Here is a 20,312-nt window from a genome sequence, read left to right on the forward strand (position 1 = left end):
TTGTATAGGACTTTGGTTTGGCCACATTTGGAATACTGCATACAGTTTTGGTTGCCATGTTACCAAAAAAAGGAGATGGGTGCTTTGGAGAAGGTGTAGAGGTGGTTCACTAGGATGTTGCTTGGTATGGAGGTCGAGTAGAGTAGGTTTATTTCCATTAGAAAGACAGAGGTTGAGGGGGAACCTAATTAAGGTCTACAAAATCATGAGGGGCAGAGGCAGAGACAGAGAGGATAGCAAGAAGTTTCTTCTTCTCTCCTCCTCCTCCTCCTCCTCCTCCTCCTCCTCCTCTCTCTTCCCCCCCCCCCCACCGGATCACAAGTTCAAAGGTGAGAGGGGGGAAATTTAAGGGAAATATGCATGGGTACCTGGAATGCATTGCCAGCAGAGGTGGTAGTGGTGAACACGATAGCAATGTTTAAAGGTATCTAGACAGATACATGAATGGATATGGGAGCAGAGGGATACAGATCCTTAGAAAATAGGTGAAGGTTTAGATAGAGTATCTGGATTGGCGCAGACTTGGAGGGCCGAAGGGCCTGTTCTTGTGCTGTAATTTACTTTGTTCAATTGAAGAAAAAGAACTCCCTTAGAATCTCTAAAGAACTCACTGGCACCCAAGTCAACTCCCTTTGAACCCTTTCCACTTACCTCGTATCTATTCGACAGACATGAGAAAGCTTGGATTTTGTTGCTCCAATTGGCTCGATGAGATGTTGGGATGTGATCACATTTGCTCGGACTCCAATTAAAGGAGCTTCTTTAACATCCACACTAGTGGCAGCTAAAAGACACATTCCTGTTTGAGTGTCTGTCTGCCACGTCCTGGAATTAAATAAAAATATAGAGTGATACAGTATAGAAACAGGCCCTTTGGCCCAATTCATCCATGTCTGTATGCTGAACTGAACTAGTGATTCTCCTGCCTTTGGCCCATATCCAGTTAGAGTACTGTTTAAAACTTTCACAGTATGTCAAAAATTCATCTGCACTCAAAACATTATGCACAACTTCATGAATTAATTTTTATGCTAATTTATACATCAATATATTTTGAGTAGGATCAGGACAACAGCACAAATATTTATATTTAAGTCAATTTTAAAAATGAACATTCCTGTCTTAACCTCAAGGTTCTGGAACTCCCATCCTGACAGCACATTGTACCTACAACAGATGGATCAGTGGTTCAAGACAGCATCTCATCATCACCACCCTGTCAAATACAATTACTGGCCTAACCAGCAACACCTACATTCCATCAAATAATTTTTAAAAATCATGCTAAAGGGCTCTTATTAAATGGTAATTTTTGTTGAGGTACATCACATCAAGTGACTATACAGTGTAATATTAGGACCATGTTTCCTGTAACCACGTCACCTGAAAATTGTTTACGAGTCTACAATTTAGCATTTTACAGATTTCACATCCTACGCAGGGAATCCAAGTTTGCCATGACCAGTATTTCTGTCTGTGCACCACAGATATTCCTATGTAGACTTGGTTATCACTTCTGAACCCAAATGGTCGCAGGATGTGGCAGCCTGTGAAAAGACCATGGGCCATTCCATTGTAATGCTGCAGCAAATTCTGCAGACATTTTTGTGAACTGTTAAGCAGAAATTACAAATTAGGTTTCTCATGGCAATACCACCTTTAGCTCTGAAGTCTGAGCAAATAATTTATCACCTAAAATGTACATTTTTAATATAGGATCACATATACATTCTGAAATTAAATCATTGGAGCTCACCTCAATACAGTGTAATCTCTCGCTGGATGAGAGAATTCACTACGGATGGTGTAATGATATATCTCAGTCTCATCATCCAGATTCTCAATGACCTTTGACTGAACAAGGTCTTTCTCCCAAAGATGATGCTCCCTAAGCAAATGCTTCAGAATCTCCTCTGGTGTCTTGTCCACCTCAGTAGATACTTTCCATACTCTCAATGGATGGTTGTCATCAACCTGAAAATATGGATCAATACAGACTTCAGGTACAGAATAATGTGCCGTCAATGCCAAATGTCATAATTAAATCTCTAATGCTGACTTAAGGCTCAACTCTGAATTATATGAGGCATCAGAATCACTCTTCCCACCAGCTAAACGTCAAAAGGGAGAACACAGCAAGGGATAAGTCAGTCATCCCAAAGCAGTTTAACCACAGCTTGATTGGTCAGTGGCCACTCACCAACTATTTGGAACAGACTCCAGTGGCACTGGATCAGGATTTGGGTACAGGGCCTAGAAGGGACAGGAGGGGACTGGGGTTCAAGAGATCATGGAGTGGGGCTAGCTGTTGGCAGATGGGAATGGCAACCTAAAGCCTCGGGAAACACTTTGGGTGACCAGAGGACCAATTCAGGAAGGACACTGCCCTGCCCGGCATTAGTCCCTGCAGAGAAAAATCGGTCAGAGTAGCAAAACGGCACTTTGTCTTCTGACAATTAACCACTTAAGGCCGTCACATTTGAATCTCATGGATGCAGATTTCCCCACACCAATGGTGTAATGGGGTGTCAGGTAGACTCTGGATTAAATGAATGCCTCACTTCAAACAAATTGGCAGGGAAGCATTAAATTTAGCCCTTCCTTTCCGGAATCCCAAATACTGCAGGATTCATTAGTCTCAATCCAGTGGCATATATTTACAACATCCCTGGATTGGGGGGGGAAATAAACCTTCTAATTGCAACAGGAATTAATTTGTGTGTATCAATTAGAAAAGCCAATGTGGCAAGTGGGGAGAAAGTAGGAACAAGATTGGATGATCACCGTCAATCATACTGAAGGGCTGATTGGCCTAATCCTGTTCTTTCCTTCTATGTTTAAACAGATCTGATTGTGTAATTTGTATTTTCACATGAAGAAATGGGTGCTGCTGGCAAGGACAACAATTGCTGCCCATTCCAGACTGCCTTTGGACTGAGTGGTTGCTAAACTATTTCAGAGAGGGCAGTTAAGGGTGAAATATATTCTTGTGGGTCTGAAGTTACTTGTAAACCAGACCAGACCAGACATTCCTCCCAAAAAGAAAATGAGTCAGAATGGGCTTTGTTTACTTTTATACAGCACTTCATGGTCACCATTACTAAGGCCAGCTGTAGATTTCAGATTCATTCATTGATTTTAAGTACCACCAGTTGCCATGACCCCAGAACATTCATGTGGATCTCTGATTTGCTAGTCTAGTGTCCTTACCACTATGCCATCATCCCTCAGAAGAAAACATGGAGCTCAGCTCAGAACATCATCCCAACCGAATCAGATCTGACCTGCGACTGATTCCATTCAAGCCTGACACTAAGTCTATTGGTGTCAAAGTGTAAATGACATTCCTGAACAAATTCATAGTATAAAATTGGATAGTCTGTATAGTTTGTCATCTTGTGCCAGAAGACCACAAGAATGGTCTGCTGTGGGATTTAATTTTTTTTAAAAAACTGATTAAGTACCAGATGAAACAGGAGTTAGATTAAGCCAACATTAGACAGACAATCCGAACGCTGTTTTAAACTCCAGACCTGGCATTATTCAAGGTTGGCTTGAGGAGGATAGAATTTCACATTGTATTTTTTTATATATAATCTAAAGCCAAACAATGTCATCAGCATGAATAATGTTTTCCCAAAAAAAGTATAATGTACTTAGGATCTTTTTGGGTAATATGAAGTTTAAAGTATTAAATATTTCAGTGAAAGTTAATATCAGAATTAGTCTGTGCATTCTAACCCGGACCCTCATTCATTCGGATAGTGGATCGTATTACCACCTGGCAGCTGTGATCGAATTCCAACATTGCAAAAATTGATATTTTTATTTTAAAAATTTCAACAAAATGAGGCCTGATGCTATGTTAAATGACTTGTGAAATAATCAATCCAAACGCTCAAGTGTACATATAAAAAGAGAATTATTTTGCAACATGTGGAATTAATCAGGCCATCATGTGTTAGTGCAAAGAGGTGCCAGATGACAAGTGCCTTCACATGAGACTAACCAGGAAATGTCACAATTATTCACACGTACCTTTCAATCATTCTACAAATGGAATGGTTTGTTGTGTGACTTGCTATCTGCTACTCAATATTTATTCCATTGTCTCTTTGATGGCTTTTACCAACTATGGCTACGTTCCTCCCTACCTTGATAACCTCCCGCAAACATGACATTCCCCTTCAAAAATACTTTCTAATCCTTTGACTCCTCTGGCCCAGTATATTTAATCAGTCTCATTGCATTTGGCAGTCACACCTTTAGCTCCATTTTCTGGCATTCCCTCAAAACAAAACTACTTGCTGTATTTTATTCTCATCCCGCAAAATCCTTCACAAAAATAAAACCCCACAACTATTCACATTATGTATAAACGATCTGGATGAAGGAACTGAGGGCATTGTTGCTAAGTTTGCAGATGACACAAAGATAGGTGGAAGGACAGATAGTGTTGAGGAAGGGGGGAGACTGCAGAAGGATTTGGACAGGCTCAGCGAGTGGGCAAAGTAGTGGCAGATGGCGTGCAATATGGAAAAGTCTGAGGCTATACACTTCATGCTTCAGATTTCCAAAGCTTTTCTCCAGTTAGAAACTAGACTATGCCTCTATTCTTCGTACCAAAGAGACTTGCGTGTTCTAGTTTAGGATTCTCGAAGGTGAACTTGCACGTTCAGTTGGCAGTTAGGAAGATAAATGCAACATTAGTATTCACAGAGTCATAGAGATGTACAGCATGGAAGCAAATATCTTTTGGTCCAACTCAGCCATGCTGACCAGATGTCCTAGATTATTCTAGTCCCATTTACCAGACTTGGCCCATATCCCTGCAAATCCTTCCTATTTATATACTAATTCAGATGCCTTTTAAAAGTTGTAACTACCAGCCTCCACCACGTGCTCTGGCTGCTCACTCCATACATGCACCACCTTCTGCATGAAGTTATTGCCCCTTAGGTTCCTTTTAATTCTTTCCCCTCTCACCCCAAACCTATGACCTCTAGTTTTGGACTCACCCACCCCAGGAAAAAGACCTTATTTATCCTATCCATGCCCCACATGATTTTTATAAATCTCTATAAAAGGTCACCCTTCAGCCTCTGACGCTCCAGGAAAAACAGCCCCAGCCCATTCAGCCTCTCCCTATAGCTCAAACCCTCCTAACTCTGGCAGCATCCTTCTAAGTCTTTTTTGACCCCTTTCAAATTTTACAACATCCTTCCTGTAGCAGGAAAGCCAGAATTGAATGCATTATTCTAAAAATGGCCTAACCAATGTCCTGTACAGTTGCAACATGACCTCCCACTCCTATAATCAATGCACTGCAACTCACTTTGACCAAAAAAAAAAGCACTAGAATACAAGAGCAGAGTTGTTGCCATGGCTTTATAAAGCTCTGGTCAGGCTGCATTTGGAATATTGAGGTGGTTTCGGGCCCAACATCTAAATGGAGAACGTGCTAGCATTGGCGGGGATCCAGAAGAGGTTTACAGGAATGATCCTGGGATAAGGGGCTTGTCAGTTAAGGAGCAGTTGAGAAGTCGGGTCTGTACTTGGAGTTTAGGAGGATGTGTTTGAAATCTATAAAATACTGAGTAGTCTGGATAGAGTGGAGTTGCAGAACATGTTTCCCCAGTAGGAGAGACTAGGGCCCAAGAGCACACAGTCTCAGAGTGAAGGGATGATCCCTTACTATAGGGATGAAGAAGTTGTTCTTCAGTAGGAGGCTGGTGAATCTGTGGAACTCATTGCCGCAGAGGGCTCAGGAGGCCAAGTCATCGAATGTATTTAAATCAAAAGATAGATAGGTTTGTGATGGATAAATGGATCAAGGAATACGAGAAGGCAGGAGAATGGGGCTGAGAAACATACCAGCCATGATCAAATGGCAGAGCAGACCAGATTGGCTGAATGACCTAATTCTGTTCCTATATTTTAATGATCTTTGACTAAATATTTTGGTCATTTTGCTCTAATATCTCTTCTGACCTTGCCTCTATTTTCTGATTACTACTCTGAATTGCATTTATATTAACATAATAAATCCCTCCAGTCTGCTTTACCATTCAATAAGTTATTGGATTAAAGCTGCACACCATCATCACATCCATGGATGCTTTTAGTATCCAAATTTCTATCAAATCTTAAAAAATACTCAATAAGCATCCACAATTCCAAAAGGTTTGTAATCTCAATGGCTGACTCCTTATTGTGAGTATAATGACCCCAGACTCTTCTGCCAGGGGATGTATATCATCAGAATCCTCTTCTGTCCAGTACCTCAAGAATTTTATATGCTCCAATAAAAAACACTTTTTGAACAGACTCACCTTCCCATCATTATTACTCACCTTTTTGTACATGATTTCCACATGTTCTACACTGGAGCAGCTGGTCCAACCTTTAAATTTCTCTTTCCCCTCCTTCAGCGTGTTCTGTAAAGAACCCTGCAATGTAGCCTTGATATTAAAATACCAGTCAAAGTTGTTTGGACTATCGTCACATTCAATCTGGAAATCCTGGGTGATGGACAAGCTCTGGCACTGCTCTACCCATTGCTCAGGAACCTGAGAAAGGAAATAAAAATTGCTGTTACCTCAAATACATCATAAAAGCTAAATTACCAGTATGGAGATCCATGACAGGAAAGGGTAGCAAATAAATAGAAATGGATATAAGTAGAAAGTTGCTAAGTACATACAGTTAAGTTTAGAAAAGCAAGTGAATTGGGAATGCATCAAGGATGGAGGAAAGGGAGTTAAAAATTCCATAACTAGTTCACCGGGATATTACCAGGAACAGAGAGTTGAAAGGGAAGGCTGGATAAGGTGGGACTTTTCTCCTCACTGGAGTGTAGGAGGTTGAGGGGTAACCTTATATAGAGGTTTCTCAAATCAGGATGAGTATAGATAAGGTGAATGGCAGGTGTCTTTCCCCTAGGGTGGGGTTTTCAAGACTAGGGGACGTATTTTTAAAAGGGAGAGGAGAAAGATTTTAAGAATAGATTTGAGAGACAATTCTTAACTCTAATTGGTTTATGTGTGGAATGATCTTCCAGAGGAACTGGTGAATGCAACATTTAAAAGATATTTGGATAATTGCATGAATAAGAAATATGTGGAGGGATATGGGCCAAGCGCAGTCAGGTGGGACTAGTTTAGTTTGGGATTATGGATTGGATGGACCAAAAGGTCTGTTTCCGTGCTATGGGATTCTATGACACTTCCTCCTTTTTAGGGATCCAAAAAGAAAGTGCTGCATGTACATTAAATCTTTCAGTCTGAAAACTAATCATGCTTTAACTGATCATTATTGCACAGCCATAAAAGCAGAATATCAGGTGGGATGGGGGTTGGAATTATTTATTATGCTCCAGGGATCAGACGATTTATGTTTTTTTTTTAAAAATCATCCAAGGGGAAGAGATTCTTCGCAGTTTGAGGGAGTTTTTTTTTCCGCAATGAGATCTTGCTGTATATTGACTGATACCTTTGGTGTAAAACATGCAACAGTACAGCACAGAAATGGGCCCTTCAGCCCACATTGCTGTGCCAAATTAAACTAATTCCTTCTGCCTGCCCTTAGTCCATATCCCTCCATTCTTTACATATTCACGTGCTGATGTAAAGGTCCTATAAACACCTCTAGTGTCTCTGCCTCAAATCATCCCAGCAGTGCATTCCAGACTGCTACGACTGCTTAAAATAAAACTTGTCCCTCCCATTTCCTTTGAGCTCCACCCCACCACCTCACTTTAAAGAATTCCCCCTTGTTTTAGAATTTGATTTTTGCTTCAATTTCCTTGTTGTGAGGTGTACAGAAGTAGTCTTGTCAGAGATGTACAGCATGGAAACATACCCTTCGGTTCAATCTGTCCATGCTGACCACATATACCAACCCAATCTAGTCCCACCTGCCAGCACATGGCACATATCCAAACCCTTCCTATTCATATACCCATCCAAATGCCTCTTAAATGTTGCAATTGTACCAGCCTCCACCACTTCCTCTGGCAGCTCATTCCATACACATACCACCCTCTGAAAAAGTTGCCCCTTGGTCTCTTTTATATCTTTCCCCTCTCACCCTAAACCTACGCCCTCTAGTTCTGGTTCCCTGACCCCATGGATAGGGTAAATAGACTTTGCCTATTTACCCTATCCATGCTCCTTGTAAATTTTGTAAACCTCTATAACATCACCCCCTCAGCCTCTGATGCTCCAGAGAAAACAGCCCCAGCCTGTTCAACCTCTCCCTATAGCTCAAATCCTCCAACCCTGGCAACATCCTTGTAAATCTTTTCTGAACCCTTTCAAGTTTCACAACATCTTTCCGATAGGAAGGAGACCAGAATTTCATGCAATATTCCAACAGTGGCCCAACCAATGTCCTGTACAGCCACAACATGACCTCCCAACTCCTGTACTCAATACTCTGACCAATAAAGGATGGCATACCAAACGCCACCTTCACTATCCTATCTCCCTGTGACTCCACTTTCAAGGATCTATGAACCTGCACTCCAAGGTCTCTTTGTTCAGCAACACTCCCTAGGACCTTACCATTAAGTGCATACACCCTGCTAAGATTTGCTTTCCCAAAATATAGCACCTCACATTTATCGGAATTAAACTCCATCTGCCACTACTCAGCCCATTGGCCCATCTGGTCAAGATCCTGTTGTAATCTGAGGTAACCCTCTTCACTGTCCACTACACCTCCAATTTTGGTGTCATCTGCAAACTTACTAACTGTACCTATTATGCTCGCATCCAAATCATTTATGTAAACGACAAAAGGTAGAGGACCGAGCACCAATCCTTGTAGCACTCCACTGGTCACAGGCCTCCAGTCTGAAAAACAACCCTCCACCACCAATCTGTCTTCTATCTTTGAGCCAGTTCTGTATCCAAATGGCTAGTTCTCCCTGTATTCAGTGAGATCTAACGTTGCTAATCAGTCTCCCATGGGGAACTTGTCAAATACCTTACTGAAGTCCATATAGATCACACCTACTGCTCTGCCATCAATCTTCTTCGTTACTTTTTCAAAAAACTCAATCAAGTTTGCGAGACATGATTTCTCCCGCAAAAAAAAGTTGACTATCCCTAATTGTCCTTTCCTTTCCAAATCCATGTACATCCTGTGCCTTAGAATTTCCTCCAACAACTTGCCCACCACCGACGTCAGGCTCACTGGTCTATAGTTCCCTGGCTTGTCCTTACCACGCTTCTTAAACAGTGGCACCACATTAGCCAACCTCCACTCTTCCTGGACCTCACCTGTGACTATCGATGATACAAATATCCCAGCAAGAAGCCCAGCAATCACTTCTCTAGCTTCCCACTGATTTCTAGGGTACACCTGATCAGGTCCTGGGGATTTATCCACCTTACCCATTTCAAGACTTCTAGCACTTCCTCCTCTGTAATATGGACATTTTGCAAGGTGACATCATTTATTTCCCTACAGTCTATATCTTCCATGTCCTTTTCCACAGTAAATACTGATGCAAAATACTCATTTAGTCTCTCCCCCATTTTCTGCGGCTCCACACAAAGACGGCCTTGCTGATCTTTGAGGGGCCCTATTTTCTCCCTAGTTACTCTTTTGTCCTTAATGCATTTGTAAAAACACTTTGGATTCTCCTTCATTCTATTTGCCAAAGCTATCTCATGTCCCCTTTTTGCCCTCCTGATTTCCCTCTTAAGTATACTCCTACTTTCTTTATACTCTAAGGATTCACTCGATCCACCCGGTCTATACCTTACATACGCTTCCTTCTTTTTCTTAACCAAATCCTCAATTTCTTTAGTCATCCAGCATTCCCTATACCTACCAGCCTTTCCTTTCATCTTAACAGGAATATACTTTCTCTGGATTCTCGTTACCTCATTTCTGAAGGCTTCCCTTTACCTGCAAACATCTGCCCCCAATCAGCTTTCAAAAGTTCTTGCCTAATACCGTCAAAATTGGTCTTCCTCCAATTTAGAACTTCAAATTTTAGATCTGCTCTATCCTTTTCCATCACTATTTTAAAACTAATAGAATTATGGTCGCTGGCCAAAAAGTGCTCCCCCACTGACACCTCAGTCACCTGCCCTGCCTTATCTCCCAAGAGTAGATCAAGTTTTGCACCTTCTCTAGTAGGTACATCCATATACTGAATCAGAAAATTTTCTTCATGTACACACTTAAAATTATAAACATTTCATTCACAACAGACTTTAGTAGAAACAGAAATTGAAAATTAATTTTTGTTAATCAGCACTCATTAGCCAAAGAGGAACAGTTTGGAGGAGGTGGTTATTACCAGGAAGAGATTTGTACACTCAGCAATCATGTGGGACAATCCCTGGGCAGCAGCAAGGTTTTCACTCAGATCCCTCTGATCAGGCTTCCCGAGACTGTACTTCCTCTGGCTCACCCTAGGAAGAAGAAGGAAAAAAAAAGACTAAATTGCTACCTAGTTAGCCAGTGTTGTTTACAGCACAAACTGTGTAATATCTATTCCAGGGATATCAACTGTCAACATTCCTCCACTCCAGCACAGAATCATAGTTATCAGGAGACGATAAGCAGCCAGCTTGCAGCCTGGCTTTGAAGATTTAAAGCTAAGCTCAAGAAATAAAAGAACAGCTTTATCTGTAATTATAAATTCAAAGCTGCCCCTCTTGACTGGAGATAAAACGAACATTCTCTCAAGGGGGAGAGCATTCAGCTTGCATTACAGAATGGAACTCAATCAGGCCTGTGTCAGCACATGAGCACAGTTCATTGTACAATCCATTTAGTTGCTGTAATCTTGAGTCAATTAAATCATAGAATAATCCTGACTCTATGCACTGATGTAATGGGAGATGACCTGATATGGTGTCTGTATGTATTTTACAGTGCACCCATTCACATCCCCACTGATATTACAGTATTTCACAAAGCCTCCTAACCTAATAAAAGGGAGTGAGTCTGAAGCTCCTACCACTGCTGCCTCTTCAGCAGTAATGAACTTGTGGCCAAAGAGAGGGATAAAAATCAACTTCATGCACTTTAATCAATTGTCTATCCATAACCCATTGTATGCCTTTTAAAAGGTGCACAAACATGGAGATTCCTCTTACTTTCACATCTCCAAGGGAGTTAAAAGTCCTACTTTATAAAAGATCGCAAACCTACCGTGAGGTAGTGCTTTCCCTTCTCAGGGTGTTGAGGTGGAAGAGGGATGGAGCCAGGCAGACTGCAAGGTTTGTAGGTGTCATTTGGTTCTCATTGACACAAGCTACGACATCACAGAGAAAGAAGAGAAGGGTCTGCAGAGCTTCGCGATTTTCGTCTGGAAGCAGCAGAATGGCCGACTGCACAGCTGGAAGCTGTTGGTCTATTGGCAGAACTGTAGACACACACAGAGACAAAAGTCAAAAGGAGGATCACCAAACGGGGACAAGCAGCAACTATTCCTTGCACTTAGGGTGGGATGGGAGGGGAGGGGGTGGAAGAGAGAGAAAAATCAACTTCATGAAACATAACTGACCAAAAAAAAACGGGATTCACATTCTATTTGCCAGAAAAAGATCATTCAGCACATCAGACTTGTGGTCGATCCCTGGCTGAGGAATGCAGTGACACACTTAGTTCCAATTTCCCAATATTCAGCTACTTTTCTGACAAAAACTTAACAATATAGGTTTCCTCTGCCATTTCTAGTAAGGTCCTATAAATTGCATTAAAATAATTAGTTTTTACAAAAATAACACTAACCTCCTTAAACCACAAAATATCCAACTGCAATGTGCACATTCATCTTTTTATAGTATTGTCAGTAAGAAAGCACATAATTAGCTTAAGAAACCAGCACATTCTAAAATCAATGAGGCTACATTAATACTTTCATATCTGCCCAAGATTTCCAACTTGCAGAATCAGAAAGATTCCCTTCCGGCATAAAGGATCATTAAGTACAAGGCATCAAGGGAAATGGAGAAACGAGCAGCTAAACTGAACTGTTCAGATGTGGCCTTAGAGACAGAATTGGCTCAAGGGACTTAATGGCTCACTGTTGCTTCTTTGGTACATTAAATCCTTAACACTGCCCATGTGTTTGATCACCCAAGATCTTACAGAATTTGGAATTGAGGATCCGCATCACCCCATCTGCTCTCTCATAAAACAGCCATTTGGAACACATTTAAAAACAGTTAAGTGTCCTTTTGGTACAAAAGCCAGGGAGAAAACTGGTTGCACTGTTCCATTTGAACAGAAGGATAAAAGATTACCTCATTGGCTTTAAATTCTGAAATGAAAGGAGATCTGGCAATTCAAATCCCTTTCATAGTGAGAAGAAACGAAACAGTGGTTTGAGTCAAACTGCTTTTGGCTCAGTGCAAGTTATGTGGAGTTCTTTTGGAGGGATTTTTGCTGCGAGGCTTAAGTTTTGTATCTTACCAAATGTGTCTCATCAACTACTTATCCAGCCGTCATGGCACCCCTCACATCCAATTCTAGGGCACTCCTTACCACACGCTATTCCAATAATAACTTGGTCTTTTGGCAGATATCAACAGAGTATCATAATTTATTGTGCCCACGCCATCTTTGAAAAGCTGCTGTCACCACTTGTCTGTGTGCACAGCCTGGCATTGCCCCTCATTATGGCATACACACAGCATCCACAAAGCCATGCCACACAGCTGGCATGGCTGACAGCCCCTCACACAAACAACTCTATTCTCTCACCCTGGTTACCGTTTAACCACCAAGAGATTCCTGGTGAATGGTTTTTGCCCAAAACGTTGATTTTCCTGCTCTTCGGAAGCTGCCTGACCTGCTGTGCTTTTCCAGCACCACACAACTCTGATCTGTAGCATCTGCAGTCCTCACTTTCGCACATTACCTACGCTCAGGTACATCCTGCATTAATACCCTCGGAATCCCCGCTCCTCTTACCCCAGAGCTCAGCATCACCCACAGAGTCATTGCCAAGTAGCAGAACCTCACATACAGGCAGATCTTCAGACAAGTCCAACCATGGGGTTTTATTGGCAGCTAGTAAAAGGGATCCCCAAAAGGAACAAATGCAGGCTGAGGTTTGCCCCCACAATGTGAAACAAATGCAGTTATCGTATCCATGGTGGTGTTCTGCATCTGGCTAGCTTTGGTTGGTCATGTCCTGCTAGCCTTGTAGGGCCCAATGCAGCCACCTCTGGTCATCCACAAGCACAGCTCCCTCCATCTCAACGTCCTCAAACTTCTCCCCAGTCAACTGCTCCCATTATCCTGGTTCCTCAGCATCTATTCACCTCACCGCCCTTTTTTCCCCCCCTCATTCAAGTGAGGAGGGCATCACTGGCTAGGGAGCATTTGTTCCCCATTCCTAAATACCCAGAGGGCAGTAAAGAGTCAACCACATTGCTGAGAGTCTGGAGTGACATGTAGGCCAGACCAGGTAAAGATGGCAGTTTCCTTCTCGAAAGGACATTAGTGAACCAGATGGGCTTTTACAACAATCAGAAATGGGGTCATGGTCAATAGATTCTTAATCCCAGATATTTTACTGAATTCAAATTCCACCATCTGCTGTGGTGGGATTTGAACCCATGACCCCAGAACATTACTTCGGTCTCTGGGTTAACAGTCCAGGGATAATTCTACTCTGCCATTGCCTGGTTCAATTATGTAGAGCATAGCACGCGAGGTTAACCCAGTGAGGGTGCTCCCAGCTTGCTCTGAGCTGCAGAGCCAGCCTTTCAGCAACCCTGTTACCTGATCCATCATGGTAGGCCCTGGTAGGATTGTACACCAATATGGTGAAGGTGCTTTGTCACCTGAGTGATCAACAAAAACACCCAAAACTAAGTGCTTGTTGTGTTCTCGCAGCCCCACCGCCCCAGACTTCCCATCCTGGACCCACCTCAATCATTCCATTTCCTAATGCCTTCATTAGAGTCCACCGTCACACTTTCATGACAAATAATGCAGCAATATTCTCCTTAGCCCTCAACACCTTTAGAAGTTTCACAAACAATGGGGCATTTTTGTCCAGCATTCACCTCCTTTTAATTTACTGCTGCTAACTTCAGCAATGCTAAGGTTACAATGTCAGTTTAGTCAGCACCAATGAGATAGTGCAAACTGCCTTTGACATAAATTTGATATATTAGCATTTTCACTCTATATGCCCCGCATAGGTTCAATGAAGTGTTTGAAAATGATATGTAATGGAGTTTGCAAGCTTTTCCTTCATGTCTTTGCCCCTTCAATATCCTCACCTCCAACAGACTTGGATTCTAGGCTAGGAGCTAAATTACTGCAGATGCTGAAATCTGCACTGAAAAACAACAAATACTGGAGATCACAGCGGGGTTATACAGCATCTAGAGAGAGAGAGAGAGAGAGAGAGAGAGAGCGCGCGAGAGAGAGTGAGCGAGAGCGAGAGCGAGAGCTAACATTTCCAGTCTAGATGACTCTTCAACAGAGCACAGAGCTGAAGTTATTTGTAGAGAGAATAGCATTTATGTGAAGGTTTTTTTTGGGGAGGGGAGAAGAGGAGAGGGTTCAGGTTGTGCAGGTAATGGGTGTGGGATGCTGATGGAGAAAGAGGTCGATACTTCAGATTAGTGATTGAAATGTGAGAATGGTGTCTCTCCTGCCAGACCGGAAAGGACAGTAAGTGGAATTGAGGGGTTGTGGTGGTGGTGGGTTGGAGGAGGACATGATAACAAGCTAGAAGAAAAGGAAGAAAATGGGAGCTAGTTCACAATTTTAAAACAAGTGTTGAACTCAATATTGTTCCTCTAATCTGCATTGTGATTCACTGGAACTCTGCAGCATGCTAGGCTTCTAGGAATTAGGCTGTTGCCCATCAAAAGCGACGCTGACTCTGCCCACAGAGTTGTTCAAGCCATTTGGTTTCCGGAGAGCAGCAAGTGATTTCAGGGAGCTCTATAAGCACTCTGTCTGGTCAGAAGGCTCTCCTCCTGCAATTTCCCCAGAGTCTCCATGCTCCCTTTTACCTAGCATTATTCCGACTCCCCATTTCCACCCATTCCCCAAAGTAGAGAGCTTCCAAGTGTCCCCTGAACTACAACATCATATCTTAAGGATGCTCACCCTAGTTCTTTATGCTCCCTTTGTGGAGGTCATTACCAATAATTAACCCTCCAGGAGATCCTTTGATGTTATTCTGCATGCCCCACTATATACAGAAATCCACCCCATCCTGTTACCATTTTGTTTTCAACCCCCTCCCAATGCCTCTGCTACCCACCCACCTGCCCACACCAGCCTCAACTGTCCCACCCCTTTTGCCAATGCCCCCACTGCCCTGACAGACTATCCCTTGCACTCTCCTCAACAATTGATCGTCAGACCCTCAGGCTTGTATTCACCCCAGACCCCTGAAAGACTTTGATGAGCTGACCCTATATAAATGACTGATCAGACCTTAATTGCTGCCTTTGCATCTCCGCAACACCCTCGGTCTGTTGCTTGTGGCCCTACAGGCCAGACCTTTGCCCCTTCCCTGGGCTGCAGTCACATAGATCCTTGTATACACGTCCCAAGTGGACGAGTGGCTGTGCCAAGCCATGAGACTGCATGCTGACGATGCCCCTAACTGCCTGTACTGGGGCCTCTGAACCACTCGCAGAATTCCCTGCTTGAACTGAGGACCAGCCCCCACTCAGTTTTCCAATGTGGCTGTTTCGGTGAATACACTTGCACTGCACTTGCTGCTCAGGCAGCTGGCACATGCTGATGTTAAACTGAAGTTTTGGCATGCTGCACATCAAGAGGTTTTGTTGCTCCCCATTCAGCTGGTTTCCTACCAACTAGACTTTCTGCGTATAACACATCAATACAGTAGCACTAATAGCCTTTGCCGATGTGTCATGTGCCTTGCACTAATACGCACAGTAAGGCAGGGATACTGTGAGAATGCAGGCTGTGTTAAGTGTACAAGCTTCAAGAACACAAGTGAGCAGCCCTGAAACGCAGCCTGGAGCAGTCCATTATCCAGGCGCTTGTCCTTGAAGCTCCCTTTGCTGCCTGGCCCTTCAACCAGAGTTGCTGCTGCAACCTGAAACGCAAGTCTGAGCCTGATCAGTGAATTGGGGAGGTGCCATGATGGTCCTTGGGAGCTGGCAAATTCCAGATGCCAACATCCATGGACAAGCCATGTGCACGTCAGAGCCCGTGGATCATGGCTCGAGATGCTGTTCGGCACCAAACAACGTGGAAACTCTTTGCAGCCCAGTGATGAGCTGAAGTTGACAGGTACTCACGCAGATTTCCTGGTCAAGATTTCTAGATAACTGGTTTGCTTTGAGAGTTTGGTAAGATAGGAAACTGAATATTAATAAGGCGAGTTGAGCTATTAATGAAACTTTTTGTTTTATTCATTCACCGGATGCGGGTGTCACTGGCTAGACCAGCATTTATTACTCATTCCTAATCACCCAGAGGACAGTTAAGGGTCAACCACATTGTTGTGGGTCTGGAATCACATGTATGCCTGACCAGGTAAGGACCATACTAGTTCCTTCCCTAAAGGACATGAACTAGATGGGTTTTCTCCCTGACAATTGACAACAGATTCACAGTCATCATTGAACTCTTATGGAGTTCGAATTCTAACATCTGCTGTGGCCAGATTCAAACCCAGGTCCCCAGAACATTACCTGGGTCTCTGAATTAAAGACCATCAAGCCATTGCCTAGTAAGCTCTAATCCACCTTAATAAGCAGCTTGCTGATGCCTAATGTGAAATTGGCTGTGCTAAAGCATTTACAAAAACAGAAACATCTTCAGGTTGCAAGTTTGCTCACTGAGCTGGTAGATTTGTTCTCAGACATTTCGTCACCACGCTAGTTAACATCAGCGAGTCTCCGGTGAAGTGCTCGTGTTGGGTCCAGCTTTCTATTTAAGTGTCTTGGTCTTTTAAGTTGGGTGATATAAGTTGGGTAGCACGATAGCTCAGTGGTTAGCACTGCTGCCTCACAGCACCAGGGACCCGGGTTCGATTCCAGCCTTGGGCAACTGTGTGTGGGGTTTGCATATTCTCTGTGCCTGCGTGGGTTTCCTCTAGGTGCTCCGGTTTCCTCCCACAGTCCAAAGATGTACAATTCAGGTGAATTGGTCATGCTAAATTGCCCAGAGAGTTAGGTGCATTAGTTAGGGGGAATGGGTCTGGGTGGGGTTCCTCCGAACGGTCGGTGTGGACTAGTTGGACTGAAGGGCCTGTTTCCATACTGTAGGGAATCTAATCTAATGTCCAGGTTTTCTTCTCAGAGATTGGTAAATGGGGTCCAAACTAACATGTTTATTGATGGAGTTGCGGTTTGAATGCCAGGCTTCTAGGAATTCCTGTGCGTTTCTCTGTTTAGATCAGAATGGTTCTGGAAATGCACAGTAGGTCAGGCAGCATCCGAGGAGCAGGAAAATCAATGTTTCGGGCAAAAGCTCTTCATCAGGAATAAAGACAGGAAGCCTCCAGGGTGGATAGATAAATGGAGGGGGGAAGGGGAGAGGCAGCACTGAGAAGGTAGCAAAAAGTACAAATTGGTGAATGGGGGCGGGGATGGAGGTGATAGGTCAGAGAGGAGGGTGGAGCGGATAGTGGAAAGGGAGATTGGCAGGTAGGACAGATCATGAGGACAATGCTGAGCTGGAAGGTTGGAACTGGGGTAAGGTGAATTAGAGGCTCCCTGTCTCTATTCCTGATGAAAGGCTTTTGCCCGAAACATCGATTTTCCTGCTCCTCGGATGCTGCCTGACCTGCTGTGCTTTTCCAGCATCACTGATCTAAACTCTGGTTTCCAGCATCTGCAGTCCTCACTTTTGCCTCGTTTCTCTGTTCAGCCTGTCCTAGGATGGATGTTTTCTCCCAGTCAAAGTGGTGTCCTTTGTCTGTGTGTCAGGATACTAGTGATGGCTAGTCATGTCGAACACATCTTACTAGACCTCAACTGACCTCTCACCTGATTCTGCCACAGCCCACATCACTCTGGCCCTTGTAAGAGTCGGCCTGGTGTTTGGAAATAAGTTCTCTCTTGCTCAGAAGGAATAAGCATCTTTTAATGGGAGGGAATATGTTTATATTGAAAGAAACAACATCTGGGTATCAGTGTCAGAGTCAATAAAAACCATAGAGAGGAATTAATGACTTAAATAAGAGTACTCTTACACTGATAAATATGGAGGAATGACTCGCAGAGCTTGGTGGTCAACAAGGGTTCAGGCAGATCCCGAAAATACTGTTTTACCATGTCTGCTACATCGAATGCAGATTGGCCTTCATAGCTGACTCCATCTGGGCAGCTCTCATTCATTTCACGTAGTGCCTGGATCCTTGACTTTACTCCAGATTTTCTGAATAATCCAACCTAATATGATGAACATGAAACAGACGATTAAATATCATGACATTAAAAGTAAACAAACTTTTAAAAATCATTTTAAGAAACATTTAACACAGCTTTATCATCAGTTACTGGAATAAAAGTCAAAGTCATCCTAAATCAAAAATATAACCTAATGCTTCATTTAAACCTTTATACAAGTGTACTGTAAATGGAACCAAATTTAACAAAGTATACTCAGGTGATTCTTTTAAATATAAAGCCTTTAAATAAACACTTGTTAAATTGCTTTACACTGTTTTACATTGTCTTATTAACAAACACACCAGGGGCAATGTCAATGGAAATAAAATATGGGAGAGAGGCACCATGAACTGTCTTGTATGGTCCCAAGATCCAAAATCTACCAGATTTTTAATTCAGGTCACAATGATGTGCAAATTTCCTTTTGCTACAAATTATAAGGAATCCCAAGTTTGAAGTATTCTTGCTTAGCAAGCAGGAGTTAATCAAGAAAATAAAAGTTGCCATAAATTGGCACTAAACTACCTGTTTCACTCAGGAGGCATTAACTGATTGATTAAAGTGGAGTCCAAACATTTAGAGTGAGTACTTCTGAAGCTGGGGGTTAAGACACAAATAGGTCCATTTTATATTTGACCAGGACATGCCAGCCAATGGTTTCACTGAGCTAAAAGAAATTGGAAGTTCTTAATTTTCATTGAGCATAAACATGGATCAAAATCATTTTTAAAAAATTTACACAAACCTGATCAAGGCAATGGCTCCTGAGGAAATACATGGCCTGCAGAATACCCTTTGGTAACGGATGCCCTGTACGCTGCATGTTTAGCAACAATGGAACGCCAAACACTACTTGATCTTTGTAATCAGGTGCTTTCATCTTCCTGATAAACTTTGGAACTGTCCTATAAAATCAGAAATTCAATAGCTAATAAGATTTTATTTACAACTATTGTGGCAATTTTTGGACTGAACAGAACACACAACATATTGGACTGCATTTTACAGTCAGTCACTCAGGAAAGCTGCGATGCATTCTTAGTTGATCTGTAATAAAACTGCCCAGAAAGATTCAGCGAACTCTAGATTTCCTCTGACATTGATTTGAATTTTAAGCTGCAAAAACGATGCATGGAAGTAAACACAGACTGGTCAGCCAATAAGACAGGAGGATTCTCACAAACAGCAAAGCAGGAAATTTAAAAGTAGGGTTTAGAATACACATTTTAACATGCATAATATTTAAAAAAGGGAAAAAAACTAAAATATAAATTGAAGGAACAAAACTGAATACATGTTAGTTAAAGAGCTATTTAGCAAGAATTACAGCTTAAAATTTAATTTTCAAAGCAAGAATGGTACAGACCTGGTCAATTTCCCATTCAGAGTCTGTATTAGTTGCATTTGCAAAGCCTGAAACAATTTATGTTTGGCGGAAAATCAGGGCATCAGTCATAGTAGCTTCCAGATTGCAATACGTGACTGCCAATTCTAATAGATGTGTAATCAGCTTTACACAGTAACAGGGGCCAGTTCTGACAGTTTCATTACAATACAGCTGCTAACTATATTATTAAATTGAGTGTGAGTACTACAAGTCCTCTTTGAGGCTAGATAATAAAAATTAAATGACTGTCACTTTAAGACAGTTATTCTGTGCTGAATTACAGGACCTCCTAGAAGCCAGTTAAAAAAGGAGAGTTCACAAAATCTAGGCACAATGCCCTTTAAACTACACCAACTGCTTATATACCTGTCCCTGCAGAAATTTTCACTGCAGCCTGACTCTCATACCTCCCGAGTCCCCACCTGCAAGGCAGAAATCAGCAGTGTGACAGAATATTCCTCACTTGCCTGGTTGAGTGCACCTTCAATGACACCCAAGATGCTTGACACCATCTAGGATAGAAACACCCTCTTGATTGGCATCCCATC

General features: G+C 42.5%; 1 protein-coding gene across 1 annotated transcript; it reads right to left on the reverse strand.

Annotated features, from left to right (window-relative positions):
* Window positions 1-340: 340 nt before the first annotated feature.
* Window positions 341-20,286, reverse strand: LOC122547178 (rho GTPase-activating protein 7-like). The gene is made up of 7 exons (XM_043685782.1): window positions 19,123-20,286; window positions 18,179-18,377; window positions 11,176-11,389; window positions 10,316-10,430; window positions 6,354-6,569; window positions 1,757-1,974; window positions 341-825 (listed from the first exon to the last, which is right to left on the reverse strand). The coding sequence occupies exons 1-7, from the start codon at window positions 19,255-19,257 to the stop codon at window positions 648-650; spliced, it is 1,275 nt and encodes a 424-aa protein (XP_043541717.1). The 5' UTR covers window positions 19,258-20,286; the 3' UTR covers window positions 341-647.
* Window positions 20,287-20,312: the final 26 nt, after the last annotated feature.

Source organism: Chiloscyllium plagiosum, unplaced genomic scaffold (assembly GCF_004010195.1).
Source record: "Chiloscyllium plagiosum isolate BGI_BamShark_2017 unplaced genomic scaffold, ASM401019v2 scaf_13055, whole genome shotgun sequence".
NCBI classification, from domain to species: Eukaryota; Metazoa; Chordata; class Chondrichthyes; order Orectolobiformes; family Hemiscylliidae; genus Chiloscyllium; species Chiloscyllium plagiosum.